The 25,554-nt window shown below is 33.1% G+C and overlaps 2 protein-coding genes across 2 annotated transcripts in view; one reads left to right on the top strand and one right to left on the bottom strand.

Annotated features, from left to right (window-relative positions):
* Nucleotides 1–1,829: 1,829 nt before the first annotated feature.
* Nucleotides 1,830–25,554, bottom strand: part of LOC148304255 (uncharacterized) — a 74,874-nt gene continuing 51,149 nt past the window's right edge. The window contains exons 3-8 of the mRNA XM_088268705.1: nucleotides 12,971–13,033; nucleotides 8,994–9,185; nucleotides 3,585–3,726; nucleotides 3,158–3,333; nucleotides 2,680–2,939; nucleotides 1,830–2,409 (exon numbers count right to left, since the gene is read on the bottom strand). Coding sequence (XP_088124831.1) covers nucleotides 1,974–2,409; nucleotides 2,680–2,939; nucleotides 3,158–3,333; nucleotides 3,585–3,726; nucleotides 8,994–9,185; nucleotides 12,971–13,033 — 1,269 coding nt within the window. The 3' untranslated portion in view covers nucleotides 1,830–1,973. The remainder of the gene's footprint in view (nucleotides 2,410–2,679; nucleotides 2,940–3,157; nucleotides 3,334–3,584; nucleotides 3,727–8,993; nucleotides 9,186–12,970; nucleotides 13,034–25,554) is intronic.
* The window catches only part of LOC148304262 (lipase member H-B), a 29,025-nt gene continuing 18,810 nt past the window's right edge, over nucleotides 15,340–25,554 (top strand). The window contains exon 1 of the mRNA XM_088268581.1: nucleotides 15,340–15,422. Within this exon, the coding sequence (XP_088124707.1) occupies nucleotides 15,340–15,422 (83 nt within the window). The remainder of the gene's footprint in view (nucleotides 15,423–25,554) is intronic.

The raw sequence follows: 25,554 nt of genomic DNA, 5'->3' as shown, positions 1-25,554 counted from the left end.
TTTATAAATATCCTAGATGCACTCCTAGTTCTTTAACTAGGAGTGCATCTAGGGCTTGCGGGCACCGCATTCAATAATACGAAGGCTGTCTGGAGATTGAATTTGTATTCGGGGAACACCAAATGCCGTCTATATAATGCCTACATTGCTCTTATTGTCTTATACGGCTGTGAGATATGGCACCTTGCAAGGGCCCAGAACAGTAATGTTCTCGGTTTACTCAGCAGTAGAATAAATGCCTCTGAGGAATTTTAGAGGTGCATTGGTTTGACTTGTGAGGAACGGGAAAATAAGACATATGACGCAGCAACCCATGGTCACAACTGTCGTCAAGAAAAGATGATTAAGATGGCTAAGCCATTATACTTCATATGCCTCTAGAGAGCCATAATCAATCTTGCCTCTTTTAAAGGCATCGGATTCCCGACGCCCGGGATGTCCACTGCTGGCAATCCTTCTTGTCTGAACTTTGAGACGCAGACCTGATTCGGAAGGGTGCAAGGGAGGTGACCGCTGACAGAAGCCTGGAGGCAGTTTGTGGACTCAATATGTTCCACAAGGTCCCGGATATGGATAATAAGAAAGATGTTAAATTCTTACTGATTTGAATAAATTTGACAGAATCTTTAAATACTCAGAATTCAAATTCGACTGAATTATTTTTATTTTAGACTAACTAACTAACCATCACGCCGCTTCCCCGCAGGGGTAGGCAGAGAGAATCGAACACTGAAATTAAAATCCTTGATGGCATAAATAATGGAGGAATTCTTTTGGATGAATCACAATAAAATATACTCATATTAAAATCTATTTGCCCAATACTTCATACAATTCCGTAAAAACGGTGGAGAAGAAAAGAGACATTTCCTTTATCTTATATGCAGTACAGGTAGGGTAAAATCCGCTCATTCTGAACAGCTCCATCAGCGAAACTGTAATTGATCCGTTTAGTAAGATCAGATCAATAGAACAAAAGATCTTTCATTGGACAAGAGGGGAGAATTATCGACAACACACTGATTCACTTGATGAATATAAATAAATAAATTAATAAATTGGATATTGACATCGTGTCATCTAGCCACTAATTAATAAGGTAGAACTGGCACTGGTTGTCTTCCTGTACAGCATCCAATAAGGTTGGGTAGGCACTGGTTTTCTGCCTATGTGGGATGCACGCCTCTGCTTAACATATAATAATACAGTAATGTACATACAAATTGCGTGAAACAACATTATGATTAACAATTATGTAAAATATGGTTTAAAAAATATTTAAAAATAATTGCACAATTGTTACAACGTTACAAATGATGTTTGAGATATGTTAGAAACATGAATTTACATTGATTAAATATCATCGCTTAGACTCTAATTCATAGTTTCCATAAAATTCATATTATATATAAAACACACACATATATATATATATATATATATATATATATATATATATATATATATATATATATATATATATATATATATATATATATATATATATATATATATATATATATATATATATATATATATATATATATATATATATATATATATATATATATATATATATATATATATATATATATATATATATATATATATATATATATATATATATATATACATATATATATATATATATATATATATATATATATATATATATATATATATATATACATATATATATATATATATATATATATATATATATATATATATATATATATATATATATATATATATATATATATATATATATATATATATATAATTATTTTTTTTACTTGCAGTGGGTATAAATATTTATAGTAGAGAAAAGAAAGGAGATTGAGTCAGAGTAGGGATTATCATCCCTACTATTGGATATTGGATAGAAATTTTTTGCATCCGAAACATTTGGGATTATTAGATTAGTGCCGTATGTAACAATGCTGGCTGGAATGACTGGAAGTACAAGTATATTATTTCTTTTCTTTCTCCGCCAGTAATGCTTGTTTTGCTTCTTTCTTTGCCTTCTTCTTTTCTTCTTTAGCGAGAAGTTTGGCTTGTCTTTCTTCTTCCTTGGCCTCCCTCTTGGCTTCTCGCTTGGCTTCTTTCTCCGCTTTTTGTCTCAATTTCTCTTCTTTTTTTTTCTCCGCTATTTCATTCTTTTTATTGTCGTTTTTTTCATCCCGTTTATTTTTGTCTTCAGGTTTTTTTATTTTTTCGTCAGTATTTACTATTCCTTGGTTATTATTGTTTATGATATTTGAGTTATTTTCATTTTCATCTTGAACAATTTTTCTATTTGAAGCTGATTTTCCAACATCCTCTTTATTAAACTTTTGCGGCATTCGACAGAAATTGCCTTTCTTCAGCGGCGTACTTTCTAGTTGGGTCAATATTTTTTGTGCGCATCTGAAATGAAAAAAGATAAATGTTCAAGGTAATTGTTCACATATGGTTTGAGACATGAAAAAAATTATAATTAAAACAAAATAAAAGAAAATCACATTTTATTGCTTATTATTATTAATAATAATTAATATAATAATAATAATTATTATTATTATAGTATAACTTATTTGAAATCATTTGTATTTCATATAATTTATTTATAAAATCATTGAACAAAAAAACAAACAAGAATTTTATTAATAATAATGTATATTCAATTTGTGTTCCAACCTGATTCTTGTTGAAGTGGAAGCGACTGCATTAGTCCCGACCGTCACATGTCCCACTGCTGCACAAGCTGGAGTTTTCACACCTTCAGTTTCTTTTGCTATTCCAACTGAAGTTACCCGCGATTCTTTGCGTGTCTCTTTCGGGTTGGTGAGTTGGGAAGCTCTGAAGTCTCTTTGGAACTCTTTGATGGGTGGTAACCTCCCGTTGGTAGACGACATGTCCCCTAAACAGCTCTGACCACGGTAATCTTGAAGTCTTAACTGAAATATTAAAAACTTTTTATTTATTTCAATTATGTTTAATATAACTTTTTTGTTCAAATGATTTTAGTAAAGTATATAAATGTTCATATTTAGACTAAATGAGATAGGTAGATCTTGATGACTGTCACACATAGGGAAGAAAGTGTGCAATTGGCTTTGAATTAAAAAGTATTAAGGGTAAATGTTTTTTAAAAATCCAGAAAATTAAGCTTTACCTTCATGGAGTGATGTTGTGATCGCCGCAGAACGGAAGACCCGGGTTGGCGGAGCGGAAGCGCTGCGCGACGGGGCACAGCTCCCATGCAACTTCCCTCACACCCTCCTCCGCCACATGCCCGGGGACATCCGCTGGTCGCACTCGCACCACTACTTGATGACACAGATGATACTCCTGAAACCATATTTAATTATGAACTGTAATATGTAATACGAATATTTAAATGTGATGACTTGGTGTGTCATTTTAAATATTTTATATCAGACCAATGTATATTTAAAAATAAAAGAAATGTCAGAATAAAAAAGCTTTTCCAATCTTTTCACACAACTTTTTATCACTGTTTTCAAACAATTCACATACTTTTTAATAACCAATTATATTGCACTGTTTGTATAAAAAGTGATAACAACAGCAGTATGTACCTGAAAAAGAGGATGATCCACTTGTCATAGAGTAAAGGCTGGCGGAGTTGGGAACAGATTGTGCTCCTACAGAATAGGCGCTTGCTGATTGCGACAGACCCCATTCCCTGGCCAGCACGTAATTGCTGACCGATCCCGGGACCTTTGCAAAAAAAAAAACATTTTCCATATGAATTTCACCAAATGAACATTTTAGAAACTAGCTTACTGTCATAGTGTTTTGCTGTAGGGGTGAAACTACGGAGAATTTAATGGCAAACTTATAATGTTTCTTCAATAAACACACATCTCCTGATCTCCTCATACATGCATATTGATCATTCCGGCTCCTTATCTGTTAACCTTTAAGTATCTATTTTATGTTTATGTTCTTCTTTAGACCTGCTTATATTTCAGTGTTTCATCATTTTTTTTTCACCAATATAGTATTTTCATTAATCTGAGACACTGTTTTAAATACTTAGTACTTTAAATTTAGTACTTTTACTGATTCTAATGAACTGTTCGTTCCCAGCATTCACATCCTGCTTTTAATGTCATTCTGAATAATTTCAACCCTGCTTGATATCCATACCAAATCATCATTTTATTTACATGCAATACATATTCTAGAATTAATATATAAAATATTTATGGTAATTTATTTAACATGATAATACACACATACACTACATTTAATCACTACCAAATTAGATATTCTTTTTAAAACACAGAACAGCATTGAATTATTGTGTACTTAAACAATGTGATTTAAAAAATATAGTCGGTAAATATTTTTTTGTGCTGAATTTGACATTATAAATAATGTCAAATTCAGCACAAAAAAATTAATGATAAATCATGCAGCACATTTTTAAAAAATTCAAACGTAATGTGGAAATATGTGTTAGGTACCTACCAATTCATGAATCAAATTTTTGTGTACATTTTTTTTTAAAGGCTTATTTTATGCTTATAATCCATTTTTTGTCAAAAAAAACTAATTGTGTTACTGGAGAATCTTAAATGATGACTAATATTAATACCGGGAGTGAGTTTCTGAGGACAAAACTCGAGGAGTATTTGAGGCGTAAGTTTTTTGTTTGCGTTTTTTTAATCTTTTTTTTTTAATTATGTATCATAGTCGATGCTATAAGGAACATATTTTCTAATATAAAAAAATTCACCAGTAAAGATGATTTGATTTTATTGTTTAAATGCAACTACTGTTAGATTTAGGCAATGAAAACATTGTATGGCGCCATCTGTGGGCGTCGAATGTAAGCAAGCAGAGGTGCGCAAGAGAGCGGCGCAGAGCGAATAAGAGGATCTACGACAGTGGTCGGTCGATTAGAAAAACACGTATATTGTTATTAAATAAACTCAATTAAAAGTTAATCTTTGTTCTCTTTGCATCCTTCCCTATTCCCGTCAACAGGTTATGGGCCCAGGTCGCGATTGATGTGCGGATTGCAAAGATTTTCGTGGATTTAAAAAAAAAAAATGAGGTTAGCCGGCATTGTGGTCGGAAGAAAAACGCGGGTGTCGCGGTCGTTTTAAGTTTGTGTGTGAATTACGCGTGGTCGAGAGTAAAGACTTATTCGAAATGGAGGAAACTCACGCTACTCATAGTGTAAAGGCAGTGAAGATTACCAGCGAGAACTGGAATCTTTGGAAATTTCAAACGAAAGTGGCGCTAAAGGCCAAGGGTGTATTTGATGTAGTGGACGGTGCGTTTGAGAAGCCAAGGCAGGGCAGTGCGTCAGTTGACTATGAGAAGAAGGCGAAGGAATGGCAAACGTGCGACAATAAGGCGCAGGGCATCATTGTCGATAGGATGGATGAATCCAGCATGGCTCACATTATAACATGTGACACTGCCAAAGAAATGTGGAGGAAATTGCAGGTCGTGTTCGAAAGAAAGTCGGAGCTGAGTCTCCATCTACTGCAACAAAAATTTTATAATTTTAAATTTCATGAGACGGACAAGATGGTAGATTTTATTACAAATTTAAATACGATTACCAACAACTTAGAACAGGCTGGAGAACCAGTTGCAGAAAGCATGATTATAACTAAAATTTTAATGTCACTACCCGAGAAATTTAGACACTTCGTATCAGCATGGGACTCGGTGCCTAAGGAATCGCAGGAGCTAGATGCACTAACATCCAGATTATTAATAGAAGAGGACAGAAATATTGCAAGCATGCAAGGAAGTAAAGGGGAAAAACGTGCAGACATAGTTGCGTTTGCGGCAAAAAGCAAAATAAAATGTTTTAGTTGTGGAAATTTCGGACACTTTAAGAGTGAGTGTAAATTCAGAGGCGGAGGAGGTGCAAGACCTGCAGGGAACGGGGTACAAAGGTGTCACTACTGTGGTATTCCAGGGCATCAAATAAGATACTGTAGAATAAGGTTGAATAAACAAAATTCAGAACCCAGACAGCCGGAGGAGACCAAAGAAACAAATGCATTTATCAATGTGCCCGAGGCATTTGTAGCGACGCAGCGGGAAACAAACTGGTATTTAGACAGCGGTGCAAGTGAGCACATGTGTAACACGAGAGAAGCATTCAAAAGACTTGACAGCCTAGGCAGTTCAAGAAGCGTAAAAGTTGGTGATGGAACAAGCTTAGAGATTGAGGGAATTGGAAAAGTAGAATTGGAGGCATTCAACGGAAAATACTGGATTAAGACAGAAATCGATAACGTGTTATATGTACCTCGACTAAAGGTAAATCTATTTTCACTGGGCGCTGTTCTAGATAAAGGATTCACGTTCGAATCCAATAAGTATGAATGCAAAATAATGCAAGGAAAACGTGTGGCGACGGTAGCAATCAGAGAAGAAAAACTATATAAATTACAATTTCGATACATCTCATCATATGCAAATTTCGCTACCGCAACGTTGAAAGAATGGCACGAAAAGTTGGGGCACCAGAACATTAAGCATGTAAAAGAAGTGTTGAATGTAAATAATGTATCGTATGAAAATGATCCGAACTTCTTTTGCGAAGCCTGCATACAAGGTAAGCAGCACAAATTGCCTTTTAACAACAGTATAAGTAAAACATTGCGTACGGGAGAATTGATCCACGCCGATGTATGCGGTCCGATGGAAGAATTTTCGGTAGGCGGTTCAAGATATTTTCTTCTCATGAAGGATGACTACTCAAGGTTTCGCAAGGTATATTTTTTGAAAAACAAATACGAAGTTAAAGAAAACATTGATCACTTTATTAAGAGAGCAAAATTCGAATGTGGAAATGAAATTAATACCTTGAGGTCAGATAACGGATTAGAATTTATTAACACTGAAGTGAGAACATTGCTTAATAAATATGGGATTAAGCACGAAAAGACAGTACCGTATACGCCTGAACAAAATGGAAAAGCGGAAAGAGAAATGAGAACGATAGTTGAAGCTGCAAGAACACTGCTAAGTGCTAGAAAATTACCGAAAATTTTGTGGGCAGAGGCGGTAAATGCAAGCGTCTATGTAATAAATCGAACAGGCCCAAGTACACAGAAAGGAGTAACACCTTTCGAGTTATGGTTTCAAAAGAGTTTTAAACTCGATCATTTTCAAATTTTTGGCATCGATGCATACGTCCACATCCCCAAGGAAAAGAGATTAAAGTGGGATGAGAAAAGCACAAAAGGAATATTTGTGGGATATGACGAGAATACAAAGGGGTACAGGATATTTTGTCCTTCAACTAATAGCGTGATCCTCGCTAGAGACGTGATATTCAACGAGAGCAATGAGGAAGAACCAAAACTTCAAGAGATTCGAGCAACAATCGACGCAGGTGACATTGCAGAAGAAGAAGAAACAACTGTTGACAACATTACTGATGATGAAGACAATGAAGACGAGGAGCAAGGACAAACGGAAGGGGCAGAAGTCAACAAAAGACGAAGACAGCAACCCAGTTGGCTACGCGATTATGTGACCTACTTCACATCCGAGAGATTTGACATCGAACCAACAACATTTCAAGAAGCCATCGACGGAGTCAATGCAACGCACTGGAAGGCAGCAATGGAAGAGGAACTTGCAACAATAAAGAAAAATAACGTGTGGACTGTTTTAAATAAACTTCCAAATGATAAGTGCGCGATTGATTCAAAGTGGGTTTTTAAAATTAAGACAAATAGTGAAGGCGAGAAACAATTTAAAGCGCGTATTGTGGCGCGAGGTTTTATGCAGAATAGTGATGAGTTGGGCGAAATTTATGCACCGGTCGCGAGATTAGAGACTTTTAGAATTTTTATGTGTGTGACAAATAAGTTCAAACTAGAGGTACAACAGTTGGATGTAAAAGGCGCATTTTTGTACGGTAAAATAGAAGAAGAAGTTTTCATGTGGTTACCAGAACAACCGGAAAATCCTGACAAACAAATTGTAAAATTAAACAAATCCTTATACGGTCTAAAAAAGTCACCAAAATATTGGTATGAGGAGTTAAATTCTGTATTACTAGAACAGATGTTTGTGCGTTCTAAAAACGATTATTGTTTGTACATTTACACGAAATGTGAGGTTAAAACTTACTTACTAGTGTATGTTGACGATATTCTTATAGCAGGAAATGATGTGAAACACGTTGTTAAAATTAAGAACGAATTAAAGAGTAAATTCGAGATTAAAGACTTGGGTAAGGTGAATTATTATCTGGGAATTAGAGTAAGCCGTAATTAAATTTAGAAAAAAATACTAGAAAAATTCAAGATGAGTGACTGTAATGAAGTAGCAACATGCCGTGACTCGGATATAATTTTTGAAAATCTAATAAGAGAAAATTCGGAGAGTGCAGAGATTGAGCGATGTTTAGTAGTATGCGAGTGTTTATTGTTGTTTTTTGTAGGGATTTTTCATTGAGGGGGGGTGTTAGATTTAGGCAATGAAAACATTGTATGGCGCCATCTGTGGGCGTCGAATGTAAGCAAGCAGAGGTGCGCAAGAGAGCGGCGCAGAGCGAATAAGAGGATCTACGACAGTGGTCGGTCGATTAGAAAAACACGGATATTGTTATTAAATAAACTCAATTAAAAGTTAATCTTTGTTCTCTTTGCATCCTTCCCTATTCCCGTCAACAACTACAGATGGCAGTACAAGTGCCATTTTAGATATAAATGTCACTGGGTTTTAATTACACGCGCGATCGTACACGTACGGCCATACTCCCGGACAGGTTAAACTCCCTTTGGAATCGACCCCCTGTGTAACAGGTATAGTTGTTAAATCATTTGTATTCTGACTACAACGACGCTCGGGCCATCATAACGGATCGTTGAGGTGTCGAAGGCAATCTTACGGTCCTGATTTTCGGAATATATTTGATGGGATACAGAAGATACACATGACGTTAGGGTCAAGGTTTGTTTTCCTGGAAAGAGAGTGGAGTATTGGTTCCCAACCTGCCAACTCTTGCTGGTGGGCAGGTTCTGCTTCAGGCGGAGGATCTTGGCTCGGCATATGACGCAGCGCAGCGGCAGGAGGCGCTGACTGACGGCCATCTGGATGGTCTTCACGAAGCACTTGCGACACACCACGCGGTGTCCACAGGGGGACGTTTGCATCGTGGCTTTGGCATTGACGCAAATCACGCACTGAAATCAAATAATGGCGTATTTATTTATCTCTATTGAGGTATATCGGATTTAACATGTTTTACATAATATGTGATATCATATTATGAATAAAATTCGTATTATGAAAGGATTTTTTCGATTCTCATTGTATTCGTTCAAAGATAAAAACAGTAATTTTATTGTTTTTTGTTTACAAAATTCGCTTATAAGCAAATGCAATTTTAATAAATTGGCGAGGGGATAGATTCAGCAAAATTTTGAGAAGCTTAGTATTTTTTTGTAGGAATGGGTGAGGGTGGTGTTTTCGCTAGAATTTATTTTTGGCTTCTAATTTTTATCCAGGACTTTTTCTTCGACGAATGAAGAATTCCGCGATCTTGTTTTCAGTTTTTATGACTTGCAGGACATTTCTTTTCATTTCGGTTATCTTTATGGAATTGCTAAATGGTCAATATTTGTTATCTTTTACTCCTCCTCAAGACGATGCAACAAATGGTGCATGAGGCACTGCGTAATATATCGCAGTGGTATTAGTCATCTGTGCCGGAGCAATTCAACGGCAACATTTTAAATATTCAGTGCAACAGAATGCTTAATATTCATGTGACCTGGTCGAGAATCGATTCCAGGATCTCAAGAATGATAGCCACACGTGCTGGACGCTACACAACGGAAGCGGACCATTAATATCCACTTAATGTTACAAGCATAACAACCTATTGGCATCTAAAGTACCTTATTTACCTTATGCACCAGTCCAATATGATGCCTGTGCTTTAAAAAAATGCCCTTCAGGTGATAATTCACAAAAATCGCCTTTCATAACTTATCCGTTGTTAATACTTCATTGCACTACACCGAATACACCAGGATCTCTTTAATCCGAACACCTCTGTAATCCGAACGCCCACTCATCCCCTAAATACATGCCTAGAATGGGCTGACCAATTGGATATTCTTATGCCAGAGAAGATGCTTTTACGTAAATTAAGAGACAGCTCTTTACTTGTCATTAATAAATTTTGACCAACCAAATTATTTGATTTCTTAAAAAAAAAAACATTTAAAATTTAACAACCTATTGTTGTATTAATTGTTTTATTTGATAAAAATACCCTACAGATTCTCTGTGCTAGTCTTAGCTTAGATTAGTCCGAACAGGGGGTAAATTTTCGGCGTTCGGATTAAAGAGGTCTTGCTGTACTTTCATTAACAGTTAAATGTTCTATGGTGTATTCGAGGGGAATGAAAACAAACCAATAAATTAGTCAAAAGAACGTAATGCACTTTAAACCCTTTGGTTTAAAGTGCATTACGCTCTTTTGACTAATTAGTTAGTTAGTCGGACGAAATCCTTTGATTTCGTCCGACCTTACGCGGAAAATTTCCCATAATAAATAATAAATTATGAAAGTTATTTTTGCATATTTAATTTTACAACATTTTAAGTGTGTCCAATTCTTATTCACAAGTCTAGATTATCTCCAATCATAGGAGTTATCCAACCATCAAGCAGAGAAAGCTGATGTACTTCGGACACGTCATGAGAAAAGAAAATATCGTCTTCTCCACCTAATCGTACAAGGAAAGTTTGACGGGCGAAGAACTCAAGGACGCCGAAGGACGACATCATGGCTAAAAAACCTACGACAATGGTTTGGCAGAAGCACCAAATCTCTGTTCCGAGCTGCAGCATCAAAATTGAAGATATCCATGATGATCGTCGATCTTCGTTAGAAGTGGCAAAGAAAGAAGAATAGGAGATATTTTTCATATTATTTATTGTGTAAAATCATTTAAACTAGCCTAAGACGGTCGTAAGCCCCGTAAATACCCAGACTTCTATATTCTTCTTCATCTATGAGATGTAAAATAATTTATTTAATTTTAGTTGAAATCTGAATTCGGTACTGTCTACGCCGCTATGCCTACAGCTACGACTTGATTACAAGGGATCAACCCAGCCCCTTCCGCCCTCCGCCCTCCGCCCCTCCGCCCTCCAACCCCTCCGCCCCTCCGCCCCTCCGCCGCCCGCCGACAGCTCAAAGGCCACGTTCCCATTTCCCCCCCTAATTTCCCATGGTCTCGAAGCTCCTACAATCTAAAAATACCGACTTAGGTAGACCTAGCCAATTTTTTTCTACCCCCACACAACGATCTGGCCTTCTAGAAGTACCAACTTGACTAGATAAATCAAGGTTCATAAATGTCGTAATATTATTATGCTCGTAATTTTCTTACCTTATAATATCAGAAGACTTTTGTATATATTATCATACCGTTGTCTGTATACCTATTTTATTTATTTTTAAATCGAAGGGTAGGTAAGTAGGTAGGTAGGTACATAACTTGAACATATAGTGGGTGTACTGGCAAAAACCGTTATCTCGAAAATATGCAATTTTGACTTAATGATGCATATTATAAAGTTTTCAACGTTCTATAAACTGGCGAAATACACTAAGTAATTTTAAATGTCATATTTATGTGATTTTAAAAGTAAATTCAAGTTTTAAGTTCAATAGCGGGTATTTTATTCGTTTTTAATTAATGTTTTACTTAGTAAATACCACTATTTCTTAACATATACTGTGACACGTGTTCCGATGCGTTCCGCATCATTTTTAAACACCGTATGTTTGGAAATGATGCGGAATGCATCGAAACACGTGTCACAGTAGATTTTAAGAAATAGTGGAATTCACCAAGTAAAACATTAATTAAAAATGGATAGATTTTACCTCAAAGTGACTGCCGAATCAATTAATGAAGGTATTTTATTCAGGCTAAAAGGGATTATTCAAACGGGGATTTTAGGGTAAACGTTTTATGCTAGTATACCTGCGATATTAAAATCTACATTGTTTAAAAAAATGTTTTGACGTATCGACGACTACTACTACTAGTACTACTATCATCAAGCTGTTTCTCCTCAGGAGTAGGCAGAAAGGGTGAAACGTCACACTCCTCGCTTACTTCACATGCATACATCTAGTCACGCATGCCAACCAATTACGTAGACTTTTGACACTACCAGATTTAGGTTCTGATTGATCTGATCGTGCCAAGTCTTACTTATAATATAATAATAAATAATAATAAAACCCTTATCCGCACCCCAATGGTGCATAGGGCACTGCTTCATATGAACACAGTGTTATCTTGATCGTTTACACACGAAGGAAAGGTGATCGGCCCTCCGCTTCAGGTACCAGTCCAGGGTTATATTAAAATAAAAGAAAAAACATCACTTATATTTATTTGACCCCCCTGGGAATCGAACCCGGGACCTCCAGAACGGTAGCCGAGCGTGCTGACCATTACACTACAGAGGCGGACATATGAGTGATATTATACATATGAATCGTATTTTCCTAGAATCATTTACAGCATTTTGTTTAAAAGTAGATACCACATAAAAGATATTCAAAATTAATCACATCAAATTCCTTAACATTTTCTTTTGAGTAATTAATTAATTCATTGTATTAACTACTCACAGGAAATTGAAAAATTAATGCAAAAACTAACTTTTAATGCAGTTTCCTTGAAAAGAGTCTTACAAAGAAAAAATACTCTATATTATAAATATGTATAAAATATAAGTTTCAAAAGTAAAGTTATATATTTTTAAATACAATAAAATACTCATATTCTTGCTATTTATCTGCACAAGCACAGATTAATAAAAATAATAAGATTTCAATTATTTTTATATGAAGCAAAATAATTGGTGTCATACTATAACAAAAGCTAATAATACTCTTAAAATCAATTATAATGATAATAAATTTTAATATTACCTCATCTTCCTGACAGGTCGCCAACTCGGGTTCATTCTCTTCTAGTTTGTTCAGTAATTTATCCTGAAAAAGAAAAAAAATGATTTCCAAATATCAATTAAACAGTGTTAATTAACGTGGCAATTGAAACCCAAAATTCTTGGTCAAAAAGTCGTAAATTGGACGATAGCATTCGATCAAGGAGCTAACAGGTGTTTGATTTTGTGACGAAAATGCAATAAAGAGCCGATCAAGAGGTAATTAGAGGGTTAAATATTGGGTCGACATATCGCTCTCTCCTTTCAACAACGTCATAAATCAAAAATCGTCAATTTTCAATTGAGGATGTTTTCGGAATGCCCAGAAAATGTACTATATCCCAGAAAAAGCGGCATATTTTGAACTTAATATTACCCGCTACAGGGCAAAAAGTGTTGTTTTTGCATTTTGAAGAAAAGGTATTGTTTATTATTTTTTTAAATATACTAAATATTTTTCAAATGGAGAAAAACATTTAGGTTTTACCTAAAAAGATCTGTTGCATAGTAAAAAAGTTTAATAAGTGGCTTGATATTTATTTTTAATACCTTTGATTATATTTTTAAACTTTAAAAACGATCTCCTGAAAAATCAAGTTTTTTGATATATGACGTTGTTGAAAGGAGTGAGCGATATGCAAATTCGATGTAGTATAGGGCAGAGGTCGGCAAACTCATTAATCAACATCCGAAGTACAACGATTAAGGTTTGTTTTGAAAGCCAAGTTTCTTATTCTTAAAAGTATATAGGGTCATAATTACACTATTAATTATCTTAATAAAAATTAATTAAAGTTTTATATACTAAACAAACTATTGGTACATTGTCCACCTCCGTAGTGTGATTGTCAGCACGCTCGGCTACCGTACTGGAGATCCCGGGTTCGATTCCCAGGGGGGGTCAAATAAATATAAGTGATTTTCTCACTCTTATATTTAATCACTATTTCCTGTGACTAGTACCGGAAGCGGAGGACTGATCACCTTTCCTTCATGTGTTAACGATCAAGATAACACTGCGTTTATATGGTGCAGTGCCCTATGCACCATTGGGGTGCGGATAAGGAGTTTGAAGTGAATATATGTGTAAATAAAGTTTGAATGATGAATGACGTTGAATAAAACTTAATAACAATCTTATTCATTGATAAAAATTCATTTTTAAGTAAGGTATCCCTAAAATGTAATCTGGTAAATACTTAATGCGAACGATGGCTTTGCTATTCCTTGAAACGATTGTCAGGTATGTATGGAAGATGTTTTAGTTTTTAGGTACGATTCCAGATTCTCATCGATTATACGATTTCTCATTCTACTCTTGATAAGGGTTATGCTCGAAAAAACAATTCAGAAATATTATGTCTTCCTGCTCCAGATATTTTGGAGCAGTCCACTTGTGCTGTAAACAATGTTCACTTTTATTTTTCACTAATATTTCCATATTAAAACATTGGTCATCGGTTAAGGGCATCGGTCGCGCGCATGTAGCTAAGTGTTGCACAATTAATTGTAAATCATGTGAAAATTGATCATTGTTTATAAAACATTGGTACCTAGTTGTTTACTACGTTCTGCGAAACCGGAAGAAAAACTAAATGTAAAAGTTTCTTCAAGTAATCCGCGAATTTGTGGAGAAACATCTGTGCAGTTCGCGGTCACTGGAGCGAAAATTTTGTTATGAAATGATCTATTCAATATAGTACCACTGTGTTAACAGTGGCAAATCAATTTAAAATTTAAAAATATCATTTTATTTATGAAATAAATAGGATTCGACAACGAAATTTTTTGTATATTAATAAATTAAATCTGAAGGTGAAAGGGGTCAAGGGTTATGCTGTTTTTGGTTAAATGTATATTTATATACATATATATAAATATATATATATATATATATATATATATATATATATATATATATATATATATATATATATATATATATATATATATATATATATATATATATATATATATATATATATATATATATATAAATAATAACAAATAATTGTACAGGAACGTACCCTATGTCACCGATTAAAAAAAATATATATATTTTGTTAGGTTAGTAGAGATCGTGGAATGTTTGTAATTAACATCTAGGAAGTTCTTCATGTAAGGTCATAAAATTACTAAAAAGACGTTTTCATTGAATCGATAATCCTTTCACATTGCATCGAATATTTTTATCATCTAAATATCAATTTGCATCTTTTCTGCATCGGGTATTGTGGCGATCAGAAAAATGGAATAAAAGAAAAAAGAAAGATTTACAGTTTTTCCGTGCGGTTGTGGTGACGTAATCTGTTCTAATTAATATTTTCAAAAACCTGGCGCTTTACCAAGGGAATGGAGAATGCTCCGGATTCTGGCAACTACCAGCCGCGCGTCACAGTTTGGGCGCCAAGTTCCTACTTGCTGCGCCAGGGATGGCGAACCTATGGCACGCGAGACAATTTCGCATGGCACGCGAATGAGAGAAAAAATGAAAGTGATTGTACAAAAAAAAAATTTAAAGTTTAGACTTACAGACGAAAGTACTACTGCTTGTATTCTATTAAAAGCTACCAGCTATGAACCCAACATAAAAAAATCATCTAGACACCATATATTGTTGTTGGATACTAGCATTCAACAACAAAATCTCACTAATAATGATGTTTTAAGGGTTCTCCTTTTTTGCTAAAGGCTATTTTTTATTTGGCCTTAATAAGTACTTAAATATTTTTTTCGATGAATTAATGCATTGTTTATATTAAATATCTGAAGTGACACAAACATTTGATGCATTTTGTGTGTCACCAACACAAACATGCGTTGGGTTGTGGTCCCGTGGTTAGTGTCGCGGACTCTTGAGTTAGAGTTTCTCGGTTCGAACCCACTCTACCACAATTTGATACCTATTCCTAATAATGAGCTGCTCAGGCTCACAGAAACAGTACGAAATTGAAATATTTGTGTAAATAATGAAAACACAAATATTTCTCTTTTTTATTAAAAAAAATGTAATTATTTCCCTGGCATGTGGCACGCGACATATTTTTGTATTGAATTTTTTTTTTGGCACTCAGACTCAAAGATTCGCCATCCCTGTCCTACGCCATTTTATGGCACGCGAAGGCTTAGGTTAACTCGGATTGTGTCGTGTATGAAAGGGTTAGGTCGGGCGCACTGATGTGAGGCTAGGGCCAGAACTAAACGCGGGTTATTAGTTATTATTTTTACATTCGTGAAACCTTTTACCTCGGCCAAAGAAGGTCGGACACGTTAGGTCAATGTCGAGAATTTTTTTTTTATATTACTGGTTGTTCGTATTAAATGCCTATTACGTGTTACTCGATCGGCATAGTATTTTTTGAAATATATATACCATAATATAATTTACCATTTGACCTCCACTGCTTAGTAAATAGATGTTTTAATTAAATTAACCTACTATAGGTAGTATTAATTAAGCTAGGGCTTTGGTCGGGTAGAAGATACTTCGACCCGACTACTATGTACTCCTGTAATACACGATTTTTTGTTATATTCGAAAACCCACTACCGGCCTATCACTATGTCGATCAGTTTCGAAGCAAACAGCTTCTTTTTATTTGTTTGGGAACTATACAGCTTGCACATAAAAAATAATTAGATAGACAATGATAAAAACCAATTAAATCATTCCACATATGTATATGTTATGAATATTGTTTATAAATATTAAGAGTGATAAGAGAAGAGAGGGTGGGTGTGTGTGAGTGTAATTTCGTGCTTTCTCACTAATACAGTTTGCTTCGAAACCGGTCAACACAATAATTAAATTATGATAAAATTTACAACGATTTAGAAATTTTTATTTTAAAATAAATATAATCAAGTATTTTCAATGAAATGGTTCAATGGAAAAGTTCACCTATGTACGTCATCAAAAATTAAAACGCAATTTTATGAATACTTAAATGATGATACCACTTTGAAAAACACTACTTCATGACTACCGGTTTCGTAATAATCATTCCATCATCAGGTCAAATGTAAACTACATTTGAGCTGATGATGGAATGATTATTCTGAAAAAGGTAGTCATGAAGTTGTGTGTTTTAAAAGTGGTATTACACAAAGTGAAGGATGAATGATAAGGAGAGTGTTATAATACCATACCACAAAGAATAAGAAAACTCAAATGATGACTTATATATGTATGTATATGTGTGTGTGTGTGTGTGTGTGTGTGTGTGAGTTTGTGTGTATATGTCAGAATGATTATCAAACCCATCAATAAACATGATTTTAAATATAACCTAGTAGTTCATACAGTAAACAATTCGAGGACTTACTCTCATATTAAGGTAGGGTTGAACGGGATTACGCCCAACCAATAATCTTATGTATCATTTCAATATTCTGCCATTTCCCACGTAGTCACTTAATGCAGTGTCAGAAATCGTTATTTACTGCACCAAACTGTTCCAATCACGTAAACCGTTCATCAGCGACACCACGCATATTTATGTGAAGTACTCGTATGTAAATAGCACTTAGTAACAGCGCGCCAAAAGACGATATTATTTTTAATTACATACTTGGGGAAGGCTAAATTTAACGAAATAATTCACCCTTGCATTGATTAAAAATATGAAAATACGAAATACTCGTACATACGTACACCAATGACATTAATAATAACCTACTACGTATTTTAAACGTATGTGTTCGCATTAAATAGTTAAATGGCATTTAATTTAAATATGTATTTTTGTATACATATTACAGCAATTTTAACATACAAAAATAACTAGTTAAACATGCAATTATTAATCAAAGCTTCACTATTAATCACGAAAAATATTCCCATTTTTTCTCCTACACACGTAGTTCCTAGATTATATTTTGGTTTCCGACATTATGTTTTTAACGTTAATTTAATTGGCAAACGGACGATGTAAAATTGTATTTTCTAATAACCCTATTAAGATAGCGCCGCAGACATCGCTTTATTACTTTTTTAGATAATCATGTGTCAAAAATGTCGAAATATATTACACTGTCATTATATTTTTCTGGATAAGGACCAAAGAACAGACCATTTTAATATATGGTTTATAATTTTTGCAGCACAGCCAACCTTTTTTACCCTCATTAACCAAACCATACCTTCACCGTGTGATTTAAATTAAATTCGATATGCAAACAATTTGTCAAACCCCTGTATAACAAATTACTAATTATTATGTACGTACATACGTAAAAACTTCCGAAAGAGGAATAAAACCACATACAAACTTTAAAAACCAAGTCGTCATTGATACGGCAATTTTTTCATTTAATTTTGCTTATTTTATATCGATGAAGAAATTATAAAAAAAAAACAGACTGTTAAAGTGCTATTTACTTACTAGTCACTAGACAAACACAAATAATTTGAAATGTTGCAAATAAAACATAAATTAAAACCATATCTTTGTCTTATTAATTTTCTGGTTTCTATTTTTTTAATAATAACATAAATTAAATAAATAAAACAAAATACAATGGAACAAGATATTGCGGCTCCCGTTCTAAGAGCATACTTGAAGAGATTTTAATAAACTCGTCATATAATTAAAAACAAACAAAATGGTGGAAATAATCATTGCTCATTGAATACGTGTATGGTGGATCGGAATAATGTTTAAAAAAATCATGATTATATACATTTACTTATATTATTATAAAATATTATAAGGGGACAATGCGTACATGTATGTATTGTACATACCTTTGACTCACGTAATGCAGGTATTTGTACTGCAGCTAGTTATCTCGTGCAAGGAATAAGTTTTACTGTGCGAATTGACAGAAGAAAAATTCTAATTAACTTTCAAATCTATTGAACGAATATATGATGAATTTTATATTGCCCAACTAGTTAGTTAACTAACTAACTATCCCGCCACTTCTCCGCAGGGGTAGGCAGAGAGAGTACTGGAGGTCCCGGGTTCGATTCCCAGGAGGGGGGGTAAATAAATACATGTAATTGATTTTTCACTCTTATATTTGTGTACTGGTTAGTTGGTACCTGAATCGAAGGGCTTTCCTCCATGTGTTAAAAAATCAAGATAATACTGTGTTTATATTATACAGTGTCCTATGCACCATTGGGTGCGGATAAGGGTATGAAGATTTGAAAATTATAAGGCACTAAGCAAGTAAAATAATTATGTATTATGATATATAGGTATGTATAGGTATGTGTATATATATATATATATATATATATATATATATATATATATATATATATATATATATATATATATATATATATTATATATATATATATATATATATATATATATATATATATATATATATATATATATATATATATATATCTGGATATATTTATATATTTTTTATATATATATATACATATGTAATAGAAAATAATACTTTATTTTTATTTATTGTTTTAATGTATTAAAATATATGGCTTGGAATGTAAATATTATCAGTTTGACAGGTGTCTGTCTAGATTTATAAATATTATACATATTCAATGATAGTTTAATAATAAAGATAAAATGATTGTTAAATTTTCAAACATTTATTTTAATTAATGGATTGTAACATTCTCAACCTTTCTACGCGTAGAATAAACAATTAATTGATGTTACGAATTGATATATGTACGACCTGCAAAATTTTAAGAAAAATGGCGTGTTTATATATTTTTAAATATATTATTATATTATTTAAAAAAAAAAAACATTGATAAACATGTGAGTGCTGTTTATAAACAAATAACATTCTTAGGGCTAATATATTATAATTAGCAAGAAATTCCTTGACATGTAAGTAAACATAAGTATACGACTAACGACTATCATCGATTTAAAAAAATATTATTTTACCATTGTGTAGGTACCCATTTAAATAATAAACGTAATTTGGTTACTTGCATTTACCAAGTAAGAATAATTTTTTTAAATGTTATAATTTATGATACATAATTATGTTATTTTTAAATTATTTAATTGATTTTAGGAAGTATTGTTTAAAAAATATATATTTCGTCATATCACTCGCAGTAGTTAACTCCTTGAATAAAGTAAATATAAATTACATGTTAATAATTTAGTAGTATGGTAACGTATAATTATTGTAATTTGTCAACACGAATAACCCAAATCGATATTTTTTACTTTATAATAACTTTACATAAGACTTTATAATAACGCACAATTAAATAGAATTTTATATTTTTCAGATTATATGTATTTATAACTTCTTGTAAAATGAATACAAAGTTAAATAAACATGAAACGAAAAAAATGCATTACAACAAGCCAACATGAAGCATGGCAACCAACATGAATTTGTATATTATATATAAATGTGCCAAATCTTATAAAAAAAGTTGAATAACATTGAGTTTTCAAATAATTAAAACGAACAATAACGACGAAAAAAATACCAAAAGTACTCGTATTTACATCAGATGTTGATTTTCGCAATTCATCAATTAAAAAACCTAAATGTATTTAATTAATCAATTGAAATAAATATCGCTCACTCCTTTCAAGAACGTCATAAATCAAAAATTGTAAATATTCAGTTGTGCATGTTTTCGGAATGCCCAGAAAATGTACTATATCCCAGCAAAAGCGGCATATTTTTAACTTAATATTTAACCGCTACAGGGCAGAAAGTGTTGTTTTTGCATTTTGAAGAAAAGGCATTGTTTAATTATATTTTTCAAAAAACTAAATATTTTTCAAATGGAGAAAAAAACTTCAGATTTTACCTAAAAAGATCTGTTGCACAGTAAGTAAGTAAGTTCAGTAAGTGGCTTGATATTTATTTTTAATACATTGTATTATTTTCTTAAACTTTAAAAACGTTCTCCTGAAAAATCAAGTATTTTGATTTATGACGTTCTTGAAAGGAGTGAGCGTAATGGTATATGTTTACAGCGTAAATCATCAACAAAATAACATTTTGGTGGTGATCAATGTGGCTAAAGCAAGTTTTCTGTCATTCTTAATTGCATTCATTGAATGTGTCAATTTTTTTCCAGTATTCATTGGTCAATGGCAGAGATATTGAACCTTTTCATTTCTAAAGGTCACATTCAACTTAACGTAAAAAATTCAAGTCAATTCATCAACTGCTTTTCGAGTTGCGGACATTAACATACGAAAGCTGTATATTTAAATGAAAACATATTAAAATATGTTAAAATTTATGTATTTTTTTATTGGCACAAGGCAAAAGTCCGTATCAGATCACCCGAGATGCAATGCAGCCTTAAGGTACACAGGTTTCCCGTCCCTGATTAATGGTATTTTAAAATAAATACTGATTATCATATAGCTCATATCTTTAATTACATGTAGGTTCAAGATTAGAAATGGTAATAATCAAACTACTAGGGAATTAATTTTTCTTCAACTTCAGTTATTCTATTTTTTCTAAAAGACTGGAATTTTTCGACTTAGACGTGAAAAGATACGGTGAAATTTAATTTAATACGGTGAATTGTAATATACCGAAATACAATAGTCTGAAATATCTTAATTTACACTACGAATGACCCCGTCCAACGATTACAATAGAAAAATACATTGTTAAATCGATACAATAATTAATCATTGAATTTCGAAATTTCGAGAAATCCGAAATATTTCATTTACACCTACATATAGGCATAATAATTGTAGTGCTTAATATTTTAAGGGCAAGTCATTCTTTCACATTGACCAATGTTGTTTATTACTAATAACCCAAAGAAAAAATACCAGTTTTGTGTATTTAATTTAATAAATATGCAATTTTCTTACGCAGTAAAATATCGTGCTCATGGGAGTAATGAGTTGGCGAGAGGCAGGTCAGAAAGGAACACGATATTTCAGTATCACTAACGAGCTTTCGTTTTCAAGGTATTCAAGGACTATACTGTATTATGTTATTCTAGGTAGGTATTTAAATTTAACTCGTAATTTTATGTACATATTAATAAGTTTTCCTCGAAAGCGCAATGACCTACCTCTAGGTCTCTCAAGATCAGGATCAGGATAGCACGCAATATAAATGCATTTCTTATTCGCACGAGGCATGACAATAACTCTGCACTATGTTGCTAGCATTAATCCATCGTATTCTTTGCATAGGTATATTTTCTTTCCAATCGTTACTCTTGGGTTTTGTGGCAAAATTATAAAAGTGGTCGTAAAATCATGAAATTATAAATTTAGTTCTTTAATTAAACACGCTTGTCTTTCATTTCGTACCGGTTTCTAATATGAAATATAATAACAACAAAAACTAGTAGCTTCCTTTAACTTATCATTCTAGCAGACTATCGGAGCTTAAATGTTATCCCAGTACAAACTTGATGGCACTTTTGCAAGTCTCGCGGCATAGAACAAATTACCCTCGAATCTGAGATCTATTCAGAATTCTGGTCTATACTCAAGACACAATTTTCCGGATCTCTTATCCATAGTAACCATATTAAATCATAATGTTCATTTTCACTCTTACCCGTAGACATTGATTACCTTGCCTAATTATATATTATGTATAAGTATACGTAAATATGAAGTATAAAAAATGTAAAATACGTAAATTGAATAGCGCCTTAGAGATTTTTTGAGGCGATTTTTTTACGAAAACGGCTCTATATAAATGCTCATTTGTTTTTATTATTATTATTATGCTAATCTGTGCTTTTGTGAAATTTTTAGTTTATATCTACTATTATGACTAAATAAGCCATTATTTTTAAATATACATAGTTACTATCAAAGCATACTGCAAAAATTAAAGAATCACTTTTATGTTGCCATTAATTAACTCTTTGTTATGTCGTAATTTAGTGTATTTTAAGATCAGAAACATAAATTGAACTTTGAAATAGATTGTGTGAGGAATATTATAATAGAATTCGAAAATCAAATCCAAAAGACTGGCACAGTTAAACTTTTAGCTTTTATCTAAATGGCATAAATTGCCTTGGTAATTTTTTTTCAATTGACCTGCATAAGGCAAGTAAGAGACTCTGAAGAAGGACATTTTAAAATTATAATTATTTTACCGTCGTAAATCCATTAACCCTAAACTAGAACCAATCAATTCAAGGTAATCAATGGATTAGTTTATAAATCACCAACTGTTTTCTCAGTGTCATGGTAAAACAAAATCCAAGGTAAAAATAGTCATTCCGTTGTTATCTATCGATAGATTTAACTATTTGTGTGTATATTTGTATGTAAATATATATATTATATGTTTCTTTAAACTGCCTGCTTCCTTGCATGCGATTCTTTATATCGCTATTAAGTAAATTTTTCAATCATTAAGTCTATTCGAGCATAACTGCTCGTAGACAGATAACTACTTGCATGCATACAAAATCCCTGAAAAATAATGAGAAAAATTGCAACGGATGCACAGTTCTGTATGTATACTGAGCGAATGTCTTCGACCTTGGGCTGTCAGCGCGAATAATTGATGTTTAAGATGATACTTGAATCAGGAAACACGCTTGTTTTCTTCTCTCGGAGCTTTTCCGCCCCTCCACCCGACGCCACCACTCTCGCGATACCTCCGCAATAAATTCCAACAATGACATTCGTAATAATCGGAATGGGCAGATAGGTAGCCGGCTGAACATTTCATTTGACGTTTGCCGGCTCCGATAAACATCAGTCTTGATCATCGACTTATAAAGTAACCATTCTGAAATCTATCTTACGGGCCTATGATACAATTTTATATACTAGATGAAGCAGCTTCAGCCGGTGTGAAATTCGGAAAGAGTGATGATAAAAATTATTTTAAAAAAAGTGTTTTTAATCTAAATATTTCTTTAATAAATTACGTGGAAATGTTATAATCAATATGAATAACGAACAGTGATCACTTGGTGTTTTCAATTTTATGTCAATATTGAGAAACGCCGAGATATTTCGTACGGCGACGGCGCGCTGAAAATTGCAACATTCTTAAAAGAAAAAACAGAAATTGTTAAACAACCAAGTAATTTAACTCGCGGTGATAAAGACACGGTATATCAAGTGTATCGAGACTTGAACGAAATAAAATGTTCAACCTTTTTACAGGGGCCGTTTGTCACATTTCTTCGCTTTTATTGGGTAAGTTTCCGTGTATCTGAATTGACATGAAATTGACTAACTAACTAAGTAACCATCACGCAGGGGTAGGCAGAGATAATAGAACGCCATACCACCCTGTCTTTGCAAACATTCTTCGCCTCTTCGATTCCTGACCCGGCCGCTTTCAAGTATTTGGCATACCTGATTGTACCAAGTTTTCCTCGGTCTTCTTCTGCTCCTTTTTCCAACTTCATTTGCCTTATAAAAATTGTTAACTGTTCTTTTCTCACTCATACGTTTCACATGTCCAAACCATCTCAACGCAACCTTTCTTAATTTTATCGAATGTTGCCGATTTTTTAAAATTCTAAATGTCGCCAAAATTCAAATCGTAATTCTGTGATGTAAAACTTCTTGCATGTCAAATATCAAAAATTTTATAAATTTTATGACATGTGACTAGATATTAAAAGAATGTATAAGTATTTGTTAAACTCCTTCAGAAAGTAGATAGGTTTTTCAAATGGATGCTAAGTAAATGGCAAATAATTGTTAAACGTTTTTCATTTCCTTTAATGATTGAAATTAATAAAATTATTTACAACATTTTGAGTGTGTCCAAATACTTGTTCACAAATCTGGATTATCTCCAATTACAGGAGTTATTTTTTTACATTTTTTTTTGACATCGCAACATTGATGAAGAAGAATATGGAAGTCCGGACATTAACAGGGCTTACAACCGTCATAGGCTAATTTAAGTGATCACTTTACACATGTGTAACATTCACCAATTCTACCCATGGTTGACAACCACACTACTCAAAAATGAGTAAAAAAACATTCTCAATCATGGGTTCTACCCATGATTGACCTGGCCTGCTTAAGTGATCACTTTATACGATTGTGTAACGTTCACCATTCTGCTCATTATTGAATATTGCTTTTTTTATAGATATAGAAATCTTCTATGCATTTGGAATTTTGGCTAATACATACATATAGTCCGTGGTACGCTACAGTTTTTTTCAGGTTTTTACCTAGATTTTACGTATCGTTGTACGATAAATATTATAAGTCAATGTATAATAATGTTTTTTTTTTTAAAGTTTTTATTTATATAAGTGGAAAATGAGCTCACTCGTATTTCCAGCGAAAAAATAACTGTGATTTACGGTCCGATGAAGAATTATTGCTTCATTAATTCATTATTACTAGTATTACGCCATTATCATTTGCAATGTATGGAACTGGAAGAATGGAGTTGGCAAAAGAAGGATGAAAGTAGAATGAATGCAGTCCAAGTACGATCCCTCAGACGAATGTACAGCAAAACGATGTATGAGAGATGATCGAATGGTGAAATATGGAAAGAAAGCAAAGCTGAGATAAGCATTATCAATATAATCTCAGCTTTGCATTCATTCCTTATTTCAAAGATTAAGACACGTGTGTTGAGATGGTTTGGAAATGTGGAACA

This window comes from Brachycentrus maculatus, unplaced genomic scaffold (genome assembly GCF_059751285.1).
Source record: "Brachycentrus maculatus isolate JH-2025_06_01 unplaced genomic scaffold, ASM5975128v1 h1tg000326l, whole genome shotgun sequence".
NCBI lineage: Eukaryota > Metazoa > Arthropoda > Insecta > Trichoptera > Brachycentridae > Brachycentrus > Brachycentrus maculatus.
The sequence above is the reverse complement of the archived record's forward strand: the minus strand, read 5'-3'. Positions and strand labels throughout refer to the sequence as shown.